Consider the following 18,820-nt stretch of genomic DNA (forward strand, 5'->3'; position numbering starts at 1 on the left):
GCTGAAACCTGGTCAGTATCATAGCAACATGCAAACTTCCACTGGCAGGTGAATGGTGGCAGCATATGAGGTGCGCTGGCTGGGAACGGAACCTGGGTCTCCTGCACAGAAGGGGGGTGTTCTACCACTGAACCACGAGCGCCCTCCTCCAGAACTGTAAGAGGATAAATTTCTGTTGTTTTAAGTTTGTGGCAATGGGTTATAGCAGCAATAGGGGGAGCTAAAGGACTTTCTGGGGTAACAGCAGTGTCTGGCAATTTTTAGCAGGGCACCAGGTGCTAAAAATCAGGAGGAAACAAAACCCAGCTCTGGTGGGGGAAGGGACAGCAGGGAGAGCCGCAGAAGAGCTCAGGTCAGGCCTGAGAGTCAAGGGAGAAGTCGGCCAAGAGAGGCTGAGAGCAGAGTCTGAGGCACAGTTGCAGGCTGGGGAGTGTGTCTGGCCGCAATTCAGGCATGACTGAGGGCAGAGATATGAACTCTGCTGTCCTCCAGCGACTCAGGAGGCTGAGGGCAAGGCCTGGCAGGGAGTGGCCTCAGGAGGAGGTACTAAAGGACAGATCCAAGGACAAGGAAAGGGCTGCATAAAGGTCTAGTGTGAGCAACCCGATAGGGTAATGAGAGCCTGGCTGGAGGTGTCCCGGCTCTGTCGTCTCTGCTCTGGGGGTCTCCACATCAGCGTAAAACTTAGGGGTGACGAGGTGGTGAGTGCTGGCAGGCCAGGGGGTGCCCAGTGCATGAGGGGCCAGGGACCATCAGAAAAGCCAAGAAGGCAAGAAGACCCTGAGCCAGAGCTTCTGAGGAAAGTCCCCCATGACAACCCAGTTAGTTGGAGAGGCAGGGGTGGGAGGAACTCAGCAAGGGGGCAGGGCTGCAGTATGACTTTTCAGGGCTTCAAGCACTTTTGCCTTCATGGGCCCTTTCCTCCAACGGAAATATCATAAATTATATTTGACAACTGTGTTGATATAAAGACCAATCCAATCCAGGTTGGATTATATTAGTTTTTTTTCCTTCAGATTTCAAAAGACATTATAACCCCAGAAGTCTTGTGATGCTGGGAGCCGGGCGGGTGCGCCAGCCTGCGAGGGGCACGTTCTGCTTGCTGAAGGGGACCAACCTTCTTGCAGGGAGGGGGGACTGCCTCTTAAGCCGGGGGCCGTGGAGGTGCTGTTGGGGTGGACCAAGCACTAAACTGGGGGGCCCTGCCATGCCTGGGGCACAGACTCCATTTCCTTGTCTCCCTCCCAGGGAGGGCTGAGCCACCCCTGCACAGACCTGGTCCCGGCTGGCTGTGGGCTGTCTCAGGTGGCTACAGCCTCTCCCTCCAGCTTGGAGCCCTAAGTACTGGACCACGTGAAATTGCTGCTATTCTGCCATCTCTGACAGATAAAAAATGGCAGCTTCATATGGTTCAGCCTCAGGCTTCCTTCTCCTCTCCATCCAGCTGCTCCCCCAGCCCCTGATGTGGGGGCTGCCTGTGGCGGGGGCTGGGAGGTGGGCCCAGCCAGGGTGGTCTGGGTAGTGGGTGGTCCTGCCATTTGGGGAGAGGGAGAGGGAAGACAGACTCTGGTGTCCCTGCCCTGCTGTGCAGGGCCACACAGACACGGGGTGAGAGGGGAGCCCTGCTTTCCAAGTCCCATCCGTCTCCCTGGAACAGGAAAGGCTGGTTTTGACTCTAACCGCCATCGCTAGTGGAGACAGCCTTCTGGAAGGCTGACAGGCTGCCTGACTGTTCTTGGCACCAGTGCCAGGGAGTCAACCACAAGTAACAGCATGAAGGGGGCCTGTCGAAAGCCAGGCGGCGTGCTGCCAACGCGTCCACAGGCGTGGCTGCCACCCCTGCCTGCACTGCCCCCAGGGGCTCACCACCATCCGCCAGGCTGCAGCTCTCTCCACTGGGCTGGGCACGGGGCTGGGCACGAGGCAGGGCCCAGGCCTCATCTACAGCTATGTACTGAGCCCACCACTAGGCCAGGCCCCATGCTAGAAGCTGGGGACACAAGGGAACAGGGCAGTTCAAAAGCTGGAGCTCCCAGCCCAGGAGAGGCCTGGGGAAGGAGAGGATTTACGTAGTGTGACAGCCTGGGAAGGGCTTGGGCAAAGAGGAAAAGGGGGGACAGGGCCTGGAGGCTGAGAGACCTCCTGCACCTTAGGCTCCTCTCCTGTAAAGTGTAAGTAGCACGGCTGGGAAGAGGGAGACGCTCAGGTGTAAGCATGGGGGCTGGGCACTCAGCAGGGGGTGATCCTGGCACCTTCCCGCTCCATCTGGACAAGCACCAACAGAAGCCAGGCCTAGGGGGCGGGAAGCTGGAAAGTGCTGACCCTTGACTGTCCACCAGGACAGAGTGGCCAGCGAGCTGGATAATGCCAGTCTCACGGGAAATGAGCAGAGGGCCCTGGGTGAGGCCTTATGGGGCAGGGGAGGGGAAGACTCCAGGTGTGTGGGTCAGGCCTCATCCACACAGAGCGTCCATCTGAGAAGGCCAAGCTCATGGCTGCAGGGCTGTGAGGTCAAGGGTAAGGGTCAGGCAGGGTGGACATGCTCTGGGCAGCCGGGAAGGGGCCGGCATGCAGTGGAGCCCTGCAGGCAGGGTGGAGGTGGGGTCTGCCCAGCTGACGGGAATGAAGCGGGGGGCAGTCAGGTGAGCACAGGAGTCTGGGCACCCCGTGGGGGTGACAAAAGCCATAGCAGCACTATCACCTTGGAGATAAAAGCCCCTTGGCTTCCTGGGCCCTGCCTGTGGGTCCTGGGCCCACTGCCCCAGGCACACCAGCTCCTTGCTCCCCGAGGCTCTGGGCTGCTCTCTAACGCCCTGCCTGGCTCCCTGCTGCCTCCTCCCATCTCTTCTACCTGGGGCCCCTGCTGGCCCATGTCCTTCAGGGCCGAGCTCCATGAAGAACTCCTAGGAGCCTTCCCCAGTGCCCTGGCAGAACTGGGGCCCCGGAAGGATCTCAGCATCTGTCAAACAGCACCTGTCACAGCCAGGGGCAGATCAACCAGTAAGCAAGGTATGCATGAGCTCACTGGTGGGTGTTTATTTACTATCTGTAGTGCACAATTTCACACGGGTTTCAGCACATCTTTGATGTGACTCACAGCACACCCCTTAGCTGGTCTTTGTTGTCCATTTGCCCGAGGGCTGCGGGAAGGGAGCACAATGGCCAGCACAGAGATGGACACGTGTGTAAGTTGCTGAACCAACAGAGACACCTGAGTATGGCCTGAAAGAACAGGCAGGGGCAGGCCAAGGGTGTACCATGGGCCCCGCGTCTGGCCTCAGTTCTGGCCTCTGGTAGGGCCGCACCTGCCTCCTGGTTGATCGGATGATGGCAGGCCACTGAGCTCTCAGCAAAGAGCAGCAGAGGTCGTCCACGGTCTGCGCTGAGAGGGATTGGGCCAGCCAGGCTCTGCTATGCACCCTGCATCCTTCTGGAACCCACTCCCTGCCGGCCACCCTGCTCAGAGGGCAGGTTCTGCCATCCTCTGCCTCCCACAGTACCCAGCAGTGAGCTGAACAGAGCAGGTGTTCCAAAAATGCTGGCCAAGTGAAATGAGTGACACACCCGAGTCAATGAGTGAATGGTTAATTCACTTGGATTTTTGACAGCATCCCTGGGCTTATGGGCCTGGTGTGGTCTGCGGGGGGCTGGGGTATGGCAGGTGTCCTAAGTGCAGGCGCAAGCTGCAGGGCCCAACACTGTGCTGCCCAGGAAGTGGGGAGGCTCCCGCTCGACCTGTGACCCCCAGTCAACGGGCAGCAGCCCTGCCTTGCTGACCAGCAAATCGCAACTCCACACAGACACGTGGCCTGGCTCTTTGGGCACATTAGGTGCCCATGCCGCCCTGGGTTGGGAGGGGCAGGCCACCTGGGGTCCAGGTCCCTCTCCCGCCCTCAGACTCCCCTCCCTTGCCAGCCCTCAGGATGTCACGGGAGGCCAGGGCACTTCCCAAGCAGAGTCTGCTGCTGGCTTTAGAAGCTGCAGCCTCAGGCTCCCTATATTCATTTACCTTGGCTCTAGGGGGGGAGGGTAGGTAGGTGCAGGACCCTCAGGGAAGGAGGCTGGGTCCTTGTAGCAGGCCCCTTGGACTGTGGAGGGCTAGGAGGGGCAGCAGGTGGAGAGGTGCTGGCCACACGTCTGCTGCCCTGGGCAGGCCCCACATGCAGCCGGGCGCTGAGGGCCTGTGAGGGCGTCCACTGGACAAAGAGCCTGCTTATTTTCTCCCAAGCTGGGCGGCCTAGGAGAGAGACCCCCTGGGTGTATGTGAGGGCCATCGGAACAGAGAGAAGCAGCAGGGACTTGAGCATTTTCCTTGCTGGCAGGTCCATTTCACAGTGTACTTTGAGGTGTGGAGGGTCAGGAAGAGATGGAAACACCCTCGTGGACCAGACTGGCACTGGTGACACACTGCCTTCTAACACGCTGGTCCGTGGAAAATAAGCCCAGGGCCACTAGTGGCTGTGGATGGGCTGCACCTTCCCTCTTGCCAGCCTGGAACCCATGGACTGTGGTGGGCAGGGCTAGGGGTGCACTGAGGAGGGAGACGTGTCCTCATCGCCTGGACTCTGGAGCCCACCAGCCTCCTCTGGGTGGGTCTGAATATGAGGTCAGTGGGGACCCTTCCTCAGAAGTGGATGGGCAAAGGCCTGGAGAGGCCCCACTGCCTGGGTTGCGGGCCACGGCTGCCTCCTGCTGTGGCCCCGTGAGGACTTGATTCCTGCTGCCCAGACGCTGAAGCCTCTGGGATTACAAAATGGCAGGCTCTCAGCAGCACCTAGGGCTCCAGAACTGAACTGCCAGGTGATGCATGAGAAGGCACCGGGCTTGGACTCACAGAGCCCCAGGCTGAGCCCTAGCTCAACGCTGCTGGCTGACTGCACCTTGGGCAGGTTGCTGCGCCCCTCGGAGCCTCAGGCTCTGCATCTGTCACAAATGGTGCTGCCTGAGCCAGGCCAGGCTGCTCCGAGGGAGAAGGAGGGAGGTGCGTGGGCGGCCCTGGAGGTGCTCAGTCAAGGTGCTTCTCCGTCTCTCCTCCATTCCATCTTCCCCCATCCCCAGACACCCACAGCCCTCTCTGCTTTGGGGCTGCCTCCTCTCAAGTGCCTGTGCACATCAAAGAGACGAAGAATCAGACTGGTCCCTGCAGCCTGGGCCTTGGACTGGTCTTTCCCAACCCACAAAGCAGCAGAACCACTGGGGGCTTAGATAACACAAGGCTGACCCCCCCCCCCCCCGAGATTTGGTTTCAAACAGTCTGGGGGGTAGGACCCAGAATCACTATACTCTAAAACCTCCTTCGGTTTTTAAATGTGCAGCCAAAAGTAAGAGCTACCAGGCAGCACTACAGTACCCAGCAGGAAGGCTGGGCCACTTCCAAGCATGGCATTCGCTCCAACTAGACAGTAAGGTCTTCGAGGGCAATGATCGAAGCATCCCAACCTGTGGTGACCCCATGTGTTTCAGAGTAGAACTGCACGACTTAAGGTTTTCGTGGCTGTGACCTTTCAGAAGCAGATGGCCAGGCCTTTCTTCTGAGGCACCTCTGGGTAGATTCAAACCACAAACTTTCGGTTAGTAGCTGAGTGCTAAATCCACCCAGGGACTCCTATGCTATCTTGTCCTACTATAACAAACAAAAAACAAAGGAATATACACATACACATAAACACACATACACATGCACGTTTCTGGCACCAGAATATTGATTTCATAATCCTTTAGTTGGCTGTGTCCAGTAAATTGAAAAACACCCAACATGTAGAGGTGGCTCCAGGTTGGTTTATCCCATGGCAGAATTTCCAGAACATTCCTTTCTGAATAATTTTCCTATTTACTGAGAAATACAAACATAGTAGGTGCAGAAGGCACCCGGGGGCTGTGACTGGGCCCTTGTGACAGCAACGCCTGGGTGCTGTGACCTGCAGGGCTGCCCAGCGTCACCCTCACGCTTACCTTGCTGGTGGCGGTGGCGGCGGAACCGGGCAGCACGGGTGTGTTGGTAACCTGCACGTTCAGGTAATTGTTGTCGATGAGCGGCCAGGCGCCCTGCACCTTGCAGGTCTGGAAGCGGTCTGTGAAAGTCCTGAGGTGCGGATCCCCGAAGAGGCCACAGTGCGTGTAGTTGGGGGCAGCTGAGTGCTTGTGGAAGCTCTTCTCATAGTGGCAGATCTCGGGGCTGTCAGAGCGCTCCTGGCTGTCCCCCGCCGGCGGGAGCGTGCGCAGGCGCGGCTGCGAGGTCGGGCCATCCTTGGAGCAGTTGTGCTGGCTCATGAGGTCCTCTATGCCATGGACTGCCGAGTGGTAGGCCAGGTCGCCCCGGCAGGTGCGGGCCGTGCGCCGCGTGCAGTAGGCGTACGCGCGCAGGGCCGTGCAGAACTCGGGGGCGTCCTCCGAGTGGCCGCCTGATGTGGCACTCCAGAAATCAGAGTTGCACTTGAGGATCTTGCACGGCAAGGTGGCTGTGGAGAGAGGCACAGACACAGCGTCACGACAGCGTCACCCCAGAGCTCTTGTGCCCCTCCACGGACCAGGGTTGCAGGCGTGCGTGACAACAGGGCCCCTCATCTAAGGTGGCCCCAGCCACATGTCTGCATATTGGATGTGAGACGTTTCCTGCAGGTGAACTGCGGACAGGGCGCCCTTCTCTAATCAAAGGTGCTGAAAGGGCTAGCCGTGGGCCCTCCAGCAGCTCCCCACCTGCGAGGAAGAGGTGCGGGTCAGTGCTTCAGGGAAGCTCGGCTGAGGGATCTGACAGGCCACTCTCAGGCTTTCTATGTCTGTTGACACTTTTGGGGCCACCCTTGAGAATTTTGGCAAAACCAACAAACCTCTGGCACTGAAGCCAAGCCCCATTTTTATGTGTGTGTCCATAGCTCTGCCACTGTGTGACCCTGTGTAAATTACTTAAACTCGTCTGTGCCACACTGTACTCATCTGGAAAATCGGATGGTAATAGTACAGTTCTAGTCTGTCCTATAGGGTCACTATGAGTCGGAATCGACTCGACGGCACTGGGTTTTTTTTTTTTTAATGGTACCTACCATTTTTACCATACAAGGTGGTTGAGTGTTAAATTAGTTATCACATCTAAGGGACTGAGGACAGCACCTGGCACACAGCGACAGCTCAATGAATGCTGGCTGCTATGATTATTATATTAGCACTCGTCACAAGGGCCTGGCTCCAGTCACCTCGTCTGTGGAGTGTGGCTGGCTTCTCTCTTCGTTCCTGTAGCTCTCTAACCTGTTCAGGAAAGCAAACTGGGAAGCAACCTCAGATCTCCTTTAAATTGTGTTTTTTCAAAAAGCCATTCACAAGCTTTGAAACCTTCATGATAATTAGCCAAAATGACTGTGACGGAGAACACTGGGCTGTAACACAACCCAAATCTTGTACCTAGGCACGTGGAGCCTACCCTTTCCTGGCCTTCTGGATTCTTCGGCACAGCCCATAATGACCACAAGTGGCTAGGCAGGCAGATGGGCAGGAGAAGCAGGTTTTTGTACAGGTTGAGGAGCAAAGGGGCTGGAGGACCCGCTGGGAGGCCCAGGCTCTGAGGCCGCAACCCCTGCTGCTATTGGCTGGGCCAGAAGGCTTGTGACCTTGGACAAACCAAACTGTTTCTCTGGCACTGGCTTTTTATCTATAAAACTGAGTTAAAAGTAAAGCCAGAGAGAACCATTTGAGGGCAGGCCAACAAAAGAGCACTAGAGCACTTCACCATCCAACGGCTGCCCTGTGGAAGCCCTGCTGGGGGCTGTGGGGTCTGTGCTGGGTAGTCTCATGGTGCTCTCCTGCCTCCACAGGTGGGCAGGCAGCGCTCTCCTGAATACACCTGAGGGAGCTGAAATGCCTGCCTGAGTCCACACCATGTCTAGGGAAGCCAGGCCTTAGGCTGGCCTTGTTCTGAAATCCAGGCTTTTCCCCTATGGCTGCACTTCCTGAAACACAACTTGTGTTTGTAACACTGTGAGCAAACACGGTCATTTCAGGTGGTAACTGGTGAATATATATATATATATTTTAATTTAAGAAGTTATTTATTTAAATGTGTATTAGAAAATAGCTAGAATAGGCAAATGTGCAGAGAGGCAAAAGTCGATCAGCGGTTACCAGGGGCTGAGGGGTGGGGGAATGGAGTTATTGTTTAAGGGGCGCTGAGTTCCAGGTGGTGAAAACCATTTGGAAAGGGACAGAGGTGATGGCTGCACAAAATGAAGAATGTAATTACCCATTACCCCACTGTTGTTGAGTCGATTCCGACTCATAGTAACCCTATACGATGGAGCAGAATTGCCCCATAGGGTTTCCAAGGAGCACCTGGTGGATTTGGACTGCCGACGTTTTGGTTAGCAGCCGTAGCTCTTAACCACTATACTGCCAGGGTTTCCAGAATGTAATTAATATCAGTGAATTGTATACTTAGAAATGGTTAGATTTTTTTGTTTTATGTATTTTACCACAATTTAAAAAAAAAACAACTATACTTCTATAAAGCTGTTAAACAAAATGGGGTTGTGGGGGTGTGAATGAGACAAGACTAGTTGATAATTATCAACTAGCTGAGCTGATAACTGCTGGGTCTGGGTGACAGCTACTTGGAGGTTGATCAGACCATTCTGCTTGCTTTTCAAATTCTTCGTAAGTAAAAAACAAAAAAAGCCCAAACAAGTATTTGGCTTGTGGTATCACTTGTGAGCACTTATTAGCTCCCAACAATGAAAACGTGTATTAGAAGAAAACAGATGGGATAGAAGTGTCACACATGTTCCCTTTTCATACGTTTTTTCAAAGTGAAGCCGTGTGTGACTTAAAGAACTGGAGCACGTGAAGAAGAGTCAGAGGGTGACAGTTCTGCAGGTCACTCGTGTGGCTGTGGGGGGAGTGCCTTGAGGCCGCCTCACCCAGAGGCTGCTCTCGAGTACACGTCTCCCTCACAAGGCAGCTACAAGCTCCTCTTGCCCTGGGTCTTCAGGTTCCCCAACTGAAAGAAGACACCCAAGAGCCCTACTTGCCTGTGGGCTACCAAATGGTGAGTGTGGTCTGGGTGAGGAAGGAAGCCCCTCGGGGGGAGGTGGTGTACATGACGTGAGGGGGCACTGTGCTGAATAAACTCTTGTAGGCCATCTGCTTCCATAAAGATTACAGCCTAGAAAGGCCCTATGAGGCACTTCTACTCTGTCACATGGGGTCACTATGAGTCAAAAATCCACTCGACGGCACCCAACAACAGCAAGAACAAAGTACTAAGGGACTCGCGGCTGTGGCTATCCACCCCTCCTCTCTGGGGCCAGCGGCCTTCACACAATGCCCATTCTGGCAGCCCCATTAACGCTGGGAGCGGTATGTGCTGACCTGCGATTCAGCTTTCTTAGGATTATGGAGATAATGGATATCAAAGAGAATCGCCCAGAAGGAACACAGGCCTTGTGCTAATTGGCCGGCCTCCTCTGCTCTGCCCCTGGCCCACCAGCAGGGGGAACCCTGTTTGTACCCTGGCTCTGGCCTACCTCCAGCCCCCACGAGGGCCATATGAAGAGAGAGGACTTTCCTGTCCATGTACACTGAACTCTGTGCAACACAAGCCCAAGCTGCACTGGCCTTCCAACTCCCCTGGTGCCAATGTGGGGTCACCGTACCTGCATCACGGCTCGCTCACTCTGTTCCAGGCACCGTGCTACGGGCATGCAATCCTCCCAGTACCCAGTGGGCAGACACTACTGCCGTTCCCACATCTCAGAGGAGGGCAGCCAGGCTCAGAAGAGCTAACTTCCTTGCCCAAGGCCTCACTGCTAGGAAGGAGCTCAGGCAGGATTCAAATCCAGCCCCTGGGACCCAAGAGCCAGCAAGACCAATCTACAGCATTTCCGGTTCCCTCTGCTGGCCATCCTGTGCTTGGTTCCAGGGCAGACTCCATGACAGGTGAGCTCAACCTTTCCCTGCAGACTGCCCCCCTCAACCCAGCAACACTGAGAGCCCCTATCACCCAGGAGGCCTGTGGTGTGCACACACACCGTCCCTCTGGCTTAGACTCCAGGGGCCTGGTTCCCAGCAGTCATCTCTCCAGGTGGAGCTCACAGGGTGGAGAGAAGACTTGAAAGCCAGGGTCTGCAGTGGTGTGCAGGACAGGGTCAGCCTACACACAGGATATAGGATATACGGGGTGTCCCACTCCTGACCCCGTGTGTGGCTGTATCCCCCAAGTGGGCGACTCCACAGGTCCTTACACTTTCACGGGGGAGGCATAGCTGCGATTTCTATCTTCAAGGCCTTGAAAACTGGCTCGCAGCAGCGCCCCAGCTTCTGCAGCCCATGAGTCTGAAGGGCACAACTGAAATCACACCCAGGTGCCCAAAGGGGTCCTTCCCATGCCCTGGGGTCATGAGCAGGATCTGCCCGCACACAGACGTGGCTGTTAACACTCAGCACTTCTCAGCGTCAATGTTTCCTGTGATCTTATTAAAAGGCAGGTGGTTCTGACTCAGCCAGTCCTGGTGGGCCTGAGAGTCTGTGTTTCTATCAAGCTCCCAGGGGAGGCCCCTGTACGGCCCACAGACCACACTTTGAGTAGTGAAGCTTTCGAGTTCAAGTCATTTCTTTTCAGTAGTCACAAGTTAGGATCTCCTGGAGCCCAGCCAGTCTGGAGTGTGTACATCCCTGGCAGATAGACAGAAATTCCCTCTGGGGTGGGAAGGAGGCTGGTGGTGATGGGTCAGAGGAGGAGGGGGCTGCAGGTGGAATGGATGGTGAGAGGAGACAGCTCTCCCCAGGAGCAAACCCTGCGGGGACACAGCTGCCTTACGGCCAATGCTCAGGGACAAGGCTTTTCCACCGATCTCCCCTCCGTCAGAGTCCACAGGTAGGAAGAAGGCCATGCACCAGGCCAGGCATGGCAGCTCCGCCCACCAGCCACAGGGGGCAACAGAGGCCACCCTTCTGGCTCCCTTGTACTCTGAGACCAGGGCCTTCCCTCCCCAGCCTCCAGCCAAGAGGTGACCTCCTTTCTCCACCTATGTCTCCTAAGGTCTGCTGATCCCATTCTCAGCTGTCTGGAGAATGTTCTGATGTTATCATTCAGGACCGGGTCAAAAACAAAGAGGTTCAAAGAAGACATTGACCATGGAGAGGGCCACTGCATGGGGTGGTGGGTGGAGTGGGCACTAAAGGGAGGGATCTGGTTCCAAGTCTCACTCTGTCACCAACTAATAGCTGTAGGTACTTGGGCAAATCGCTTGCCCACCTGGCGTCATTCAGTTTCCTTATCCGTAGAGACAGAAGCTCCACCTCCTAGGGTTGCTGAGGATAAGTATGCAGCAGGCCTGAGGCCCAGTGGGCCCTCAACAAATGGGGTCCCTGACAAAGGTCTCAAAGGGAAACAAGTGCTCACCAGCCCCTGTGAGTTCCGAGGTTAGATGTCACAGATAAGGGTGGGAAGAGAGTGTGGGTGGGAGCTCCAGCCCAGGAAGTCCCCCTCTGCCTCCCTGATCAGTGGCTTATGGGCAGCTCCTTCAATCCACTGACCACCACAGGCACATGCCCTGTCCCTACATGCAGCTCACTGGAGATCAGGGTCAGGACCTGTCTGGGGCACCCAGGATGGTTTCACCCCACCATCTCACCCTCCACCTCACTTTCATGGGAGGGAAAAGCTTTGCCTCTCCCCGCTCAGGGCCCTCCCAAGTCTCCTCTACAAAAGCTGACAGCCTCCAAGGAGAGGTTCATTTGGCTGGAGGCCAAAGAGCCAGGTTTACTCAACTTCATGAACTCCATTTCCCATCTTGGAGGTCCGGGGTGCTGCCAACAGTTCAAGTGCTCAGCTGCCAACTAAAAGGTTGGAGGTTTGAGTCCACTCAGAGGTGCCTCTGAAGAAAGGCCAGGTGATCTACTTTCAAGAAATCAGCCATTGAGAACCCTGTGGAGCACAGTTCTACTGACACACGGGGTCGCTGTGAGCTACAGTTGACTCACAGCAGCAACTGGTAGTCGTGGGGCTGGGGGGGTATGTGGGCTAAGTACTTACTATGGGCCAGACATTTCACATGTGTCTCCTTCAGCCCCTGTGACAGCCTTACGACTTGTTATTCCCATTCAACAGACGGGGGAACTAAGGCCTAGAGGCACTCAATAGCACCCCCCGGTGCCCTGATAGAGGCAGGATGCAAACCCCAGCTCTCCAACCCCAAGCTGTTTTCTCCTCTCCCTTCGCTATGGTTCCACATACTCCACACCAGGCCCAGCCCGGGTGTTCTCGGGGGACACTAAGTTGGACAAAGACAAGAGCTCTGCCCTCGAGGGCTTATGGTGGAAGGGGGTTCCAACCCCGACTGCACTGGGACACGGGTCTGGGGAGTGGAGTGGAGGCGACATGGGCAGCAGGCACATGGGCCCGGCCTGGCCTCCAAAGAAGAAATAACGATAACAGGAACAACACCCCGCACTCGCCGAGCCCTGCGCGGGTTACTAACTGCTTTAACATTGGATCCCCACCAACTACCCAGAGTGGACTGGCAGAAATTTTCATCTTCATCTTTACAGATGCAAAAACAGAGGCCCTGAGAGGGGGCGGCCAGCCCGGATCCCTCCACCACAGAGCTGGGGCTCAAATGCGCCAGCCTTGGGGCTGCTTTTGTACTTCTCAAAGTGCTTACAACAAGCTTTTCTCCCAGGACACCAGCTGAGAAGGACCCAGCTCCCACAACCCCCAAAGGCTTAATGAGGTTTCTCTTCCCATGCCCAGTTCCAGGGATGCAGCAGTGGTCTCAGCAACGCACACACGCCAAATCCCTTCCCAGCCCTCCGGCCTGGAGCCCACCAAGAGCAGGTGAGGCTGCTAACTGGCCCACCCCGATTTCCCGCCCACCCAGCAGGTATCCCCAGCTGACCAAAACACTTGGGGACTTTGCAGCCACCCGGCCTTTCAAATCTTTCTAAAAGTTAAAGAGGAAGCCCAGGGATGCCCATCATGGGGTGGGGGTGGTGGATGGCTTGCAAGAGGCAAGGACTGTGGGCAGAGCGAGAAACAGAACTGAGTGTGCCTGTCCCCACTGTCATCTCTTTAGAGCTAATGTGGCTCTCCCAGCCCTGTTGGCCTAAAGTCATTTCTCAGGGACCACAGGGAGCGGTCTCAGGGTCCAGAGCTGGACAGTCCCCAAGGGGCAGTGAACCGAGGGGCTCATGGCCCCCGCAGAGTTATCCTGTCCCCTCCATACCCATTCCACTAAATCACTGGCCCCAGTCCCCCCTGAGGTCAGGGACCTGAATGTAACCTGGTCCTGCATCAAAAGGAAAAGCCCGTTGGCCGTGGTGTCACCTGCCAAAGAGATCCCAGAGGGGCTTGTTTTTATGTGCCATTGCCTTAAAAAAAAAACATGCGACTTGAATTCCTGGCAGTAAACCTTGGACTGTTCTGATGCAAGTGTCCAAGGAAGAAAGAAGAGGAAAGTTTGAGAGGTGAAATAGATCTCACGGCCCTCATGCAAGCAGGAAGAGGAAGCCAGCCTCCCACAGGGAGCCACCCTGTCAGCTGGGACGTGACTTGCGGAAAGGCAGCCAACCTCCCTGCCAGGTGGACACTGATGACTCCTGCCTGGTTACCGCAGACGGGAAATAGGCCCCTTCTAGCCCCTCAGCCACCTCCGGATTGATTCAAGACAGCCAGTGTGCTTGGAGCCCAGGGACTGAAGAACCTGATGAGAATCTGAGCTCTCTTGAACTTCCATTTCCACCTCACCCACTGATCACGTCCTTGGGCCAGGTGCCTCTCAGCCTCTGCTCACTCTTGCCACCTGGAGCCAGGGGTGGATTATCCAATAAGTAAGGTAAACACGGGCTTACCTGTGCTTGCTTACTAATCTGTAGTGAAAAATTTCACATGGGTTTCACTTTGATGTGATTAGTAAGTAAGCACAATAAGCCTGTGTTTACCTTGCTTATTGGATAATCTGCCTCTGCCCAGAGCGCCACTTCACAGAAAAAAAACAGCTGCCATCGAGTCGATTCTGACACATGGCAGCCCCACGCTTCAGAGCAGACAGCTCCACAGGAATTTAAGGGCTGCGACCCTTCTGAAGCAGACCACCAGGCCTTTCTTCCGAGACACGTCTGGAATCTCCAACCTTTCTGTTAGCATCCAAGTGCATTAACTGTATCACACAGGCACTCTCCTCACAGGCACCCCAGGAAAGCGCAAAGGTGTCTGCAGAGAGCTTTATGTTCCTTAGAACAGAGCTGAGATGAGGTACTGTGTCCCTGCATGGTTTGGATTGACCAAGGCCTCTTGGGGCCTACCACTTTCAGGACGAGCTGCTGTGAAACAGAGAATCCAGAGGCCCACACAGACAGTGGCCTGGCCCCGGACTCACTAATAGGAACCTCTGAACTTCCTCCAGAGTCTCCTTCCCTCTAAATCCACAAGAGATTTAGTGGAGTGGACATGGAGGGGGTGGGATGACCCTGTGGGGGTCGCGGGCCCCTCTGATCACTGCCTCTTGGGGGCTGTCCAGCCCTGGCTCATGAGGTGGGGTCCTAGCGATGGCTACAGGACAGGAGGGGCTCCCAGGCCTCACAGGGTGAAAGGTGCCCGTGTTCAGATGGGGCCCCTGGCAATCATGCCCCCATTTGCTCCTGACTCGTGGAAGGAGGGCCAGACCTTGCTGCTTCTCTGTGTAACCCCCTTCACCAAGGCCCCTAGACTCTGCGACTATACAACCTTCCCTTCTCAAAGCGTGCCACGGAATTTTAGAACCTCAGCACTGAGGGACACAGGAGGTCACCAATATCCACCTCTGGATGGCCCCCTGGCAGGACATATCCCTGTAGCACTCCTGACAGGTAGGTGTCCAGCCTTCACTGCACGGAAACTCTGCCAGGGCAGGGCTGGCCCCTCCCAATTCAGGCAGCTCAGTCCTAAGTACCCCCACCTCTGCACCTCCCAGGGACTCCCCACTCCCCGCGCCCCACACACAGCCTGGGCCTTGGCTCTTCTCCCAGGCCATACCAGTTAACCACCTGCTATGAGCAGAACCGCCCCATAGAGTTTCCAAGGAGCGCCTGGTGGATTCGAACTGCCGACCTCTTGGCTGGCAGCCCTAGTAGCACTTAACCACTACGCCACCAACCCAGGCAGGGGGAGAATATTTATGCACCAGAACAGCATTTGCTGCTTTTGCAGACCTCCTTTAAATTGTTAATCAAGCCCAATCTTTCCAAATAATAGCCTGATTATCACCGCCCTGTTTGCATAACAAAGAAGCCCAATAAAACTTATTTTGATGTTCTCCGAGGGGGTGTGAACGGTCGGCCAGAGAAAGGAGTCTTAGGAATGCAGTGAGCCGCTCCAGAGCCTGAACCCTGGAATAAAGACAATGCAATTTGCCACCAAGAAAAGCCCAATAGACCAATAAATTACCCATGTGCAAAGGGATTAGATCAGGTTTCGGTTGCCTTGTGGGAGAGAGTGGAGGTAAGAGGTGGGGGTATGCCAGGAGGGAGACAAACCTGCCTCCTCTTAAAGGGGTAAGGCTCATTTTGAGTACAAGGCCCAGGGCCACATTGTTTTTGTGCAGCTCTGTGGCTTGCATAGTAACTGCCTGCATTTAGTCATTCGTAGAAAGTTCTGGACTCTCTACTACATGATGGGTACTATGCTTGAGGCTGTCCCTAGATCAAGCCCCAGTTAGTCTTTGTGCTCCGGTCGAGTCAGCCCAGAGGAGCCTGGGTGGTGCAGGTGGTTTACAATCGGCTGCCGACCCAAAGGTTCGAATCCTTCCAGTAGCTCTGCGGAATAAAGCCCTGGCGATCTGCTTTCATAAAGATTACAGCCAAGAAGACCCTATGGCACAGTTCTGCTCTGTAACATACGGGATCACCACGAGCCGAGGACCAACCAGACGGCAGCTAACGGCAAGTCAGTCTACAAACTTCTAGAATGCAAAACAATTGTAAACAACAATAATAGACATATAAGAATGAGGTGATGGGAGGGTACCCAGGAAGTAGTATTTCAACCGGCCTTAAAGGACAGGTAGGATTTGACAGGTGACATGGCAGGGGCAGGAAGTGTGGCCATGAGGCAGAGGTGCAGGGACAGGGATGCACAAGGGGCCTCCAGAACAAATGAAATGGGCTGGTCGCGGGAAGTGCTGGTTTAGAGGGTGTGGCCAAGAGTTTGGGGCCAGACATGAAGGCCTTGAATGCCAGCTGTGCCCATTATGAAGCAATTGTCCCTCAGCTTCAAGCCACTTTCCTATGCTCTGTGGGGCTTGGCCTCAGAAAACCACACTTCTTCTTTGTCTCTGGTGCCCTGTTAAGATTCCACCACCAGGGGGCACTAGGCAGAGAATGCCAGGCTGGAGGAGGGAGACCAGATCACCCTCTGTCTGATGGCTGTTTTTATCCCATCAATGGCCCTCGTTGTCCAAAGCAGCATTTGGTGTCAGCCTCCAGCATCTCTGCACAGCATGCCCTCGGAAGTACCTATACTAGCCTGCCTCCCCACCTTACAGGGCCCTCCTCAAGCTCCTCCTCCCCATGCTCACCCAGCCCCAATGGTGGAAGTTGCTTTAGTTATCTGTGTGCCTCACTGGTCCCTCTTTGCCTTTTCAATCCTTGGTGCAAACGTTAACATGCTCAGCTGCTAACTGAAAGGTCAGAGGTTGGAGTCCACCCAGAGGCACGTGGGAAGAAAGGTGTGGTCATCTACTTCTAAAATATCATTCATTGAAAACCCTATGAAGCTCAGTTCTAACTCTGACACATTTGGGGTCATCATGCATCAAAGTTGCTTCCATGGCAACTTTTTTTTAAACTCCCATTTAACAACCCCCTCTATTAATTTCCCTCTATGGGAATACCCCATGTGGTTCTGGTTTTTCTGACCAGACCCTAACTGATAAGCCAGCCTAAGGGACTGAGACTTTATCCAGTCGATCATGGGGAATCCCTGGCTATTTTTTGGTTAGTACACAGCATGATCAGAACACCGTTTTAGGAAGTGGAGTCACTTAAAGGAGGAAGAGGCTTCAGTGAGGGCGAAGGCAGGTGGAAGAAGGGAGGAAGAAAGACTGGCTCTGCGAATATACCAGGCTGCAACCTGAAACCACGTAGGGCCCACCTCCCCCGGGCAGCAGAGCCCTGATACTCTCCTCCTAGTGACATGCCACGCTATGGGTCCTGGGAGGTGGGGGAAGGGGGCATCAGGCTAGGGGGCCAACCTGCTCTTAGTCAGCATGGACCCACGCTGTGACATCCCTCTTTCCTGTCCCTTGTTCCTTAGCGCTGAAACTAGGCGAGGGCAGGGAAGGGACCCAGCGCCAGTACTTGACAAATGTGGCTCTGGAAGCTCTGGGAGTGGGGAGGTGCCTGAGACTGCCTGCTTCTATCACTTCAGCAGGAATCTCACTCCATCATCTTGGTGTCAACATCCAGGTGCTTGGTGGCAGATACCGATAGGAACACACCCAGGTGACTGATGGGATTTTTCACCAGGTGCAACAGACCCTACCTTACTTAACCTACCCACAGCCAGAACTGATCACCTTTCCTAAAAGGCACTTCTCCCCCAGGTCTGGCCAAGGAATGCACCAGAGAACTGACCCGGTCCATGACTCATTGTGCCTCCCACCCCTTGAATCCACTGGAATTTTCTAAGAGGTTTCCTCCAGGAACTGGCTACAGGAGAAGGAGGATGCTTCTCAGAGAATCTTAGTTGATCTAAGAAGCGGAGGATGGGTTTTGGGGAGGCTGGGGCAGCAGAAGATTAAGTCACTGCTGCCTCCAGTGTGGCAGAGGAGAGCAAATGCCACATCAGGAGGCATGGCCCTGCTCCGCACTCCGGGAAGCTGCTCTCCTGTACAGGATTCCTGGGTGCTGCCCGCTCTAGCCTCCACACACACCAAGTCACTGCAAGAAACCACACAGTGTGCCAAGGGAGAGGGCACACCTCGGCTTTCCAAACAGGCCACCCTCCCCCAGCTCCCAACACTGAGGGCCAAATCCATGGCAGGCTGGACAGGACGACTGCTGGAAAGCACGTGTCTTCAGCCTCAGGCCCAAGGATGCAAGCCGGACTGCCAGTCAGGGGGCCGAGAGTCTCTTCGGCTGAGAGGGGTGGGCCATGGATGGCAATGGCCAGGCACAGGATTCTGTGTTGCCACGCAGGCTGTTTCAGGGTAGAGAACCCCGGACGGTTGTGGGCAACGACACCACTCTTCAATGTAAATGAAGCTTGCAGGTGGGCCCATTCAGCGTCCTGCTCTGAGGCCTGGCCTTTTCCTCTGAGGCAGCTCTAGAGATGCTAATTTTCCACCCTGGCTCTGCCTCCAGCAACCCTGGGCTCATCTGCCTGGCTGCTTCAAGTCAGAACCCCTTTGAAGTGGCTTTCCTCCCTCACCCGCCGTCCCCAGGCTGGCCTTCCTCCTCCACCTTCCTCCCGCGGTGGCAGGGCAAACGCAGGCCAGCTGGGCACACGCCCGGCTGGCGCACACACGTGTAGGAGCCTGTGCTCACAGGACATTCCTCAGCACAGGGAGCAATAATGGGCTCCTTTCTGCAGGGACCTGGGAGCCGCGGAGCACTTTAATAGGCGTCTTGGTATTCTGACTGCTTGGGGGGAAATGGTGCACAAAATGAATAAATAAGCAAAACCCAACGGACATAAATCTGACTTAGGAAAATTTGCACCATTACAGTCCTACCAACTTGTCTTCTCAACCTGTGGCTGGGTGGCGTCTTCCTCTTTGGAATGCTAAGCCAAAGGATGGCTAGGGAGCAGAGAGGACCTCTCAAAGGAGCAAAAAGGCTAGATCCATGGAAGATATGGTTC

At 55.3% G+C, this 18,820-nt stretch overlaps 1 protein-coding gene across 2 annotated transcripts in view; it reads right to left on the minus strand.

Moving 5' to 3' along the window:
• RGMA (repulsive guidance molecule BMP co-receptor a) overlaps nucleotides 1-18,820 on the minus strand; it is a 52,960-nt gene that overhangs the window by 3,255 nt on the left and 30,885 nt on the right. For both annotated transcript variants that reach the window (XM_049905964.1, XM_049905965.1), the window contains exon 3: nucleotides 5,953-6,458. In XM_049905964.1, coding sequence (XP_049761921.1) covers nucleotides 5,953-6,458 — 506 coding nt within the window. The remainder of the gene's footprint in view (nucleotides 1-5,952; nucleotides 6,459-18,820) is intronic.

Source organism: Elephas maximus, chromosome 13, assembly GCF_024166365.1.
Source record: "Elephas maximus indicus isolate mEleMax1 chromosome 13, mEleMax1 primary haplotype, whole genome shotgun sequence".
Taxonomy (NCBI): domain Eukaryota; kingdom Metazoa; phylum Chordata; class Mammalia; order Proboscidea; family Elephantidae; genus Elephas; species Elephas maximus.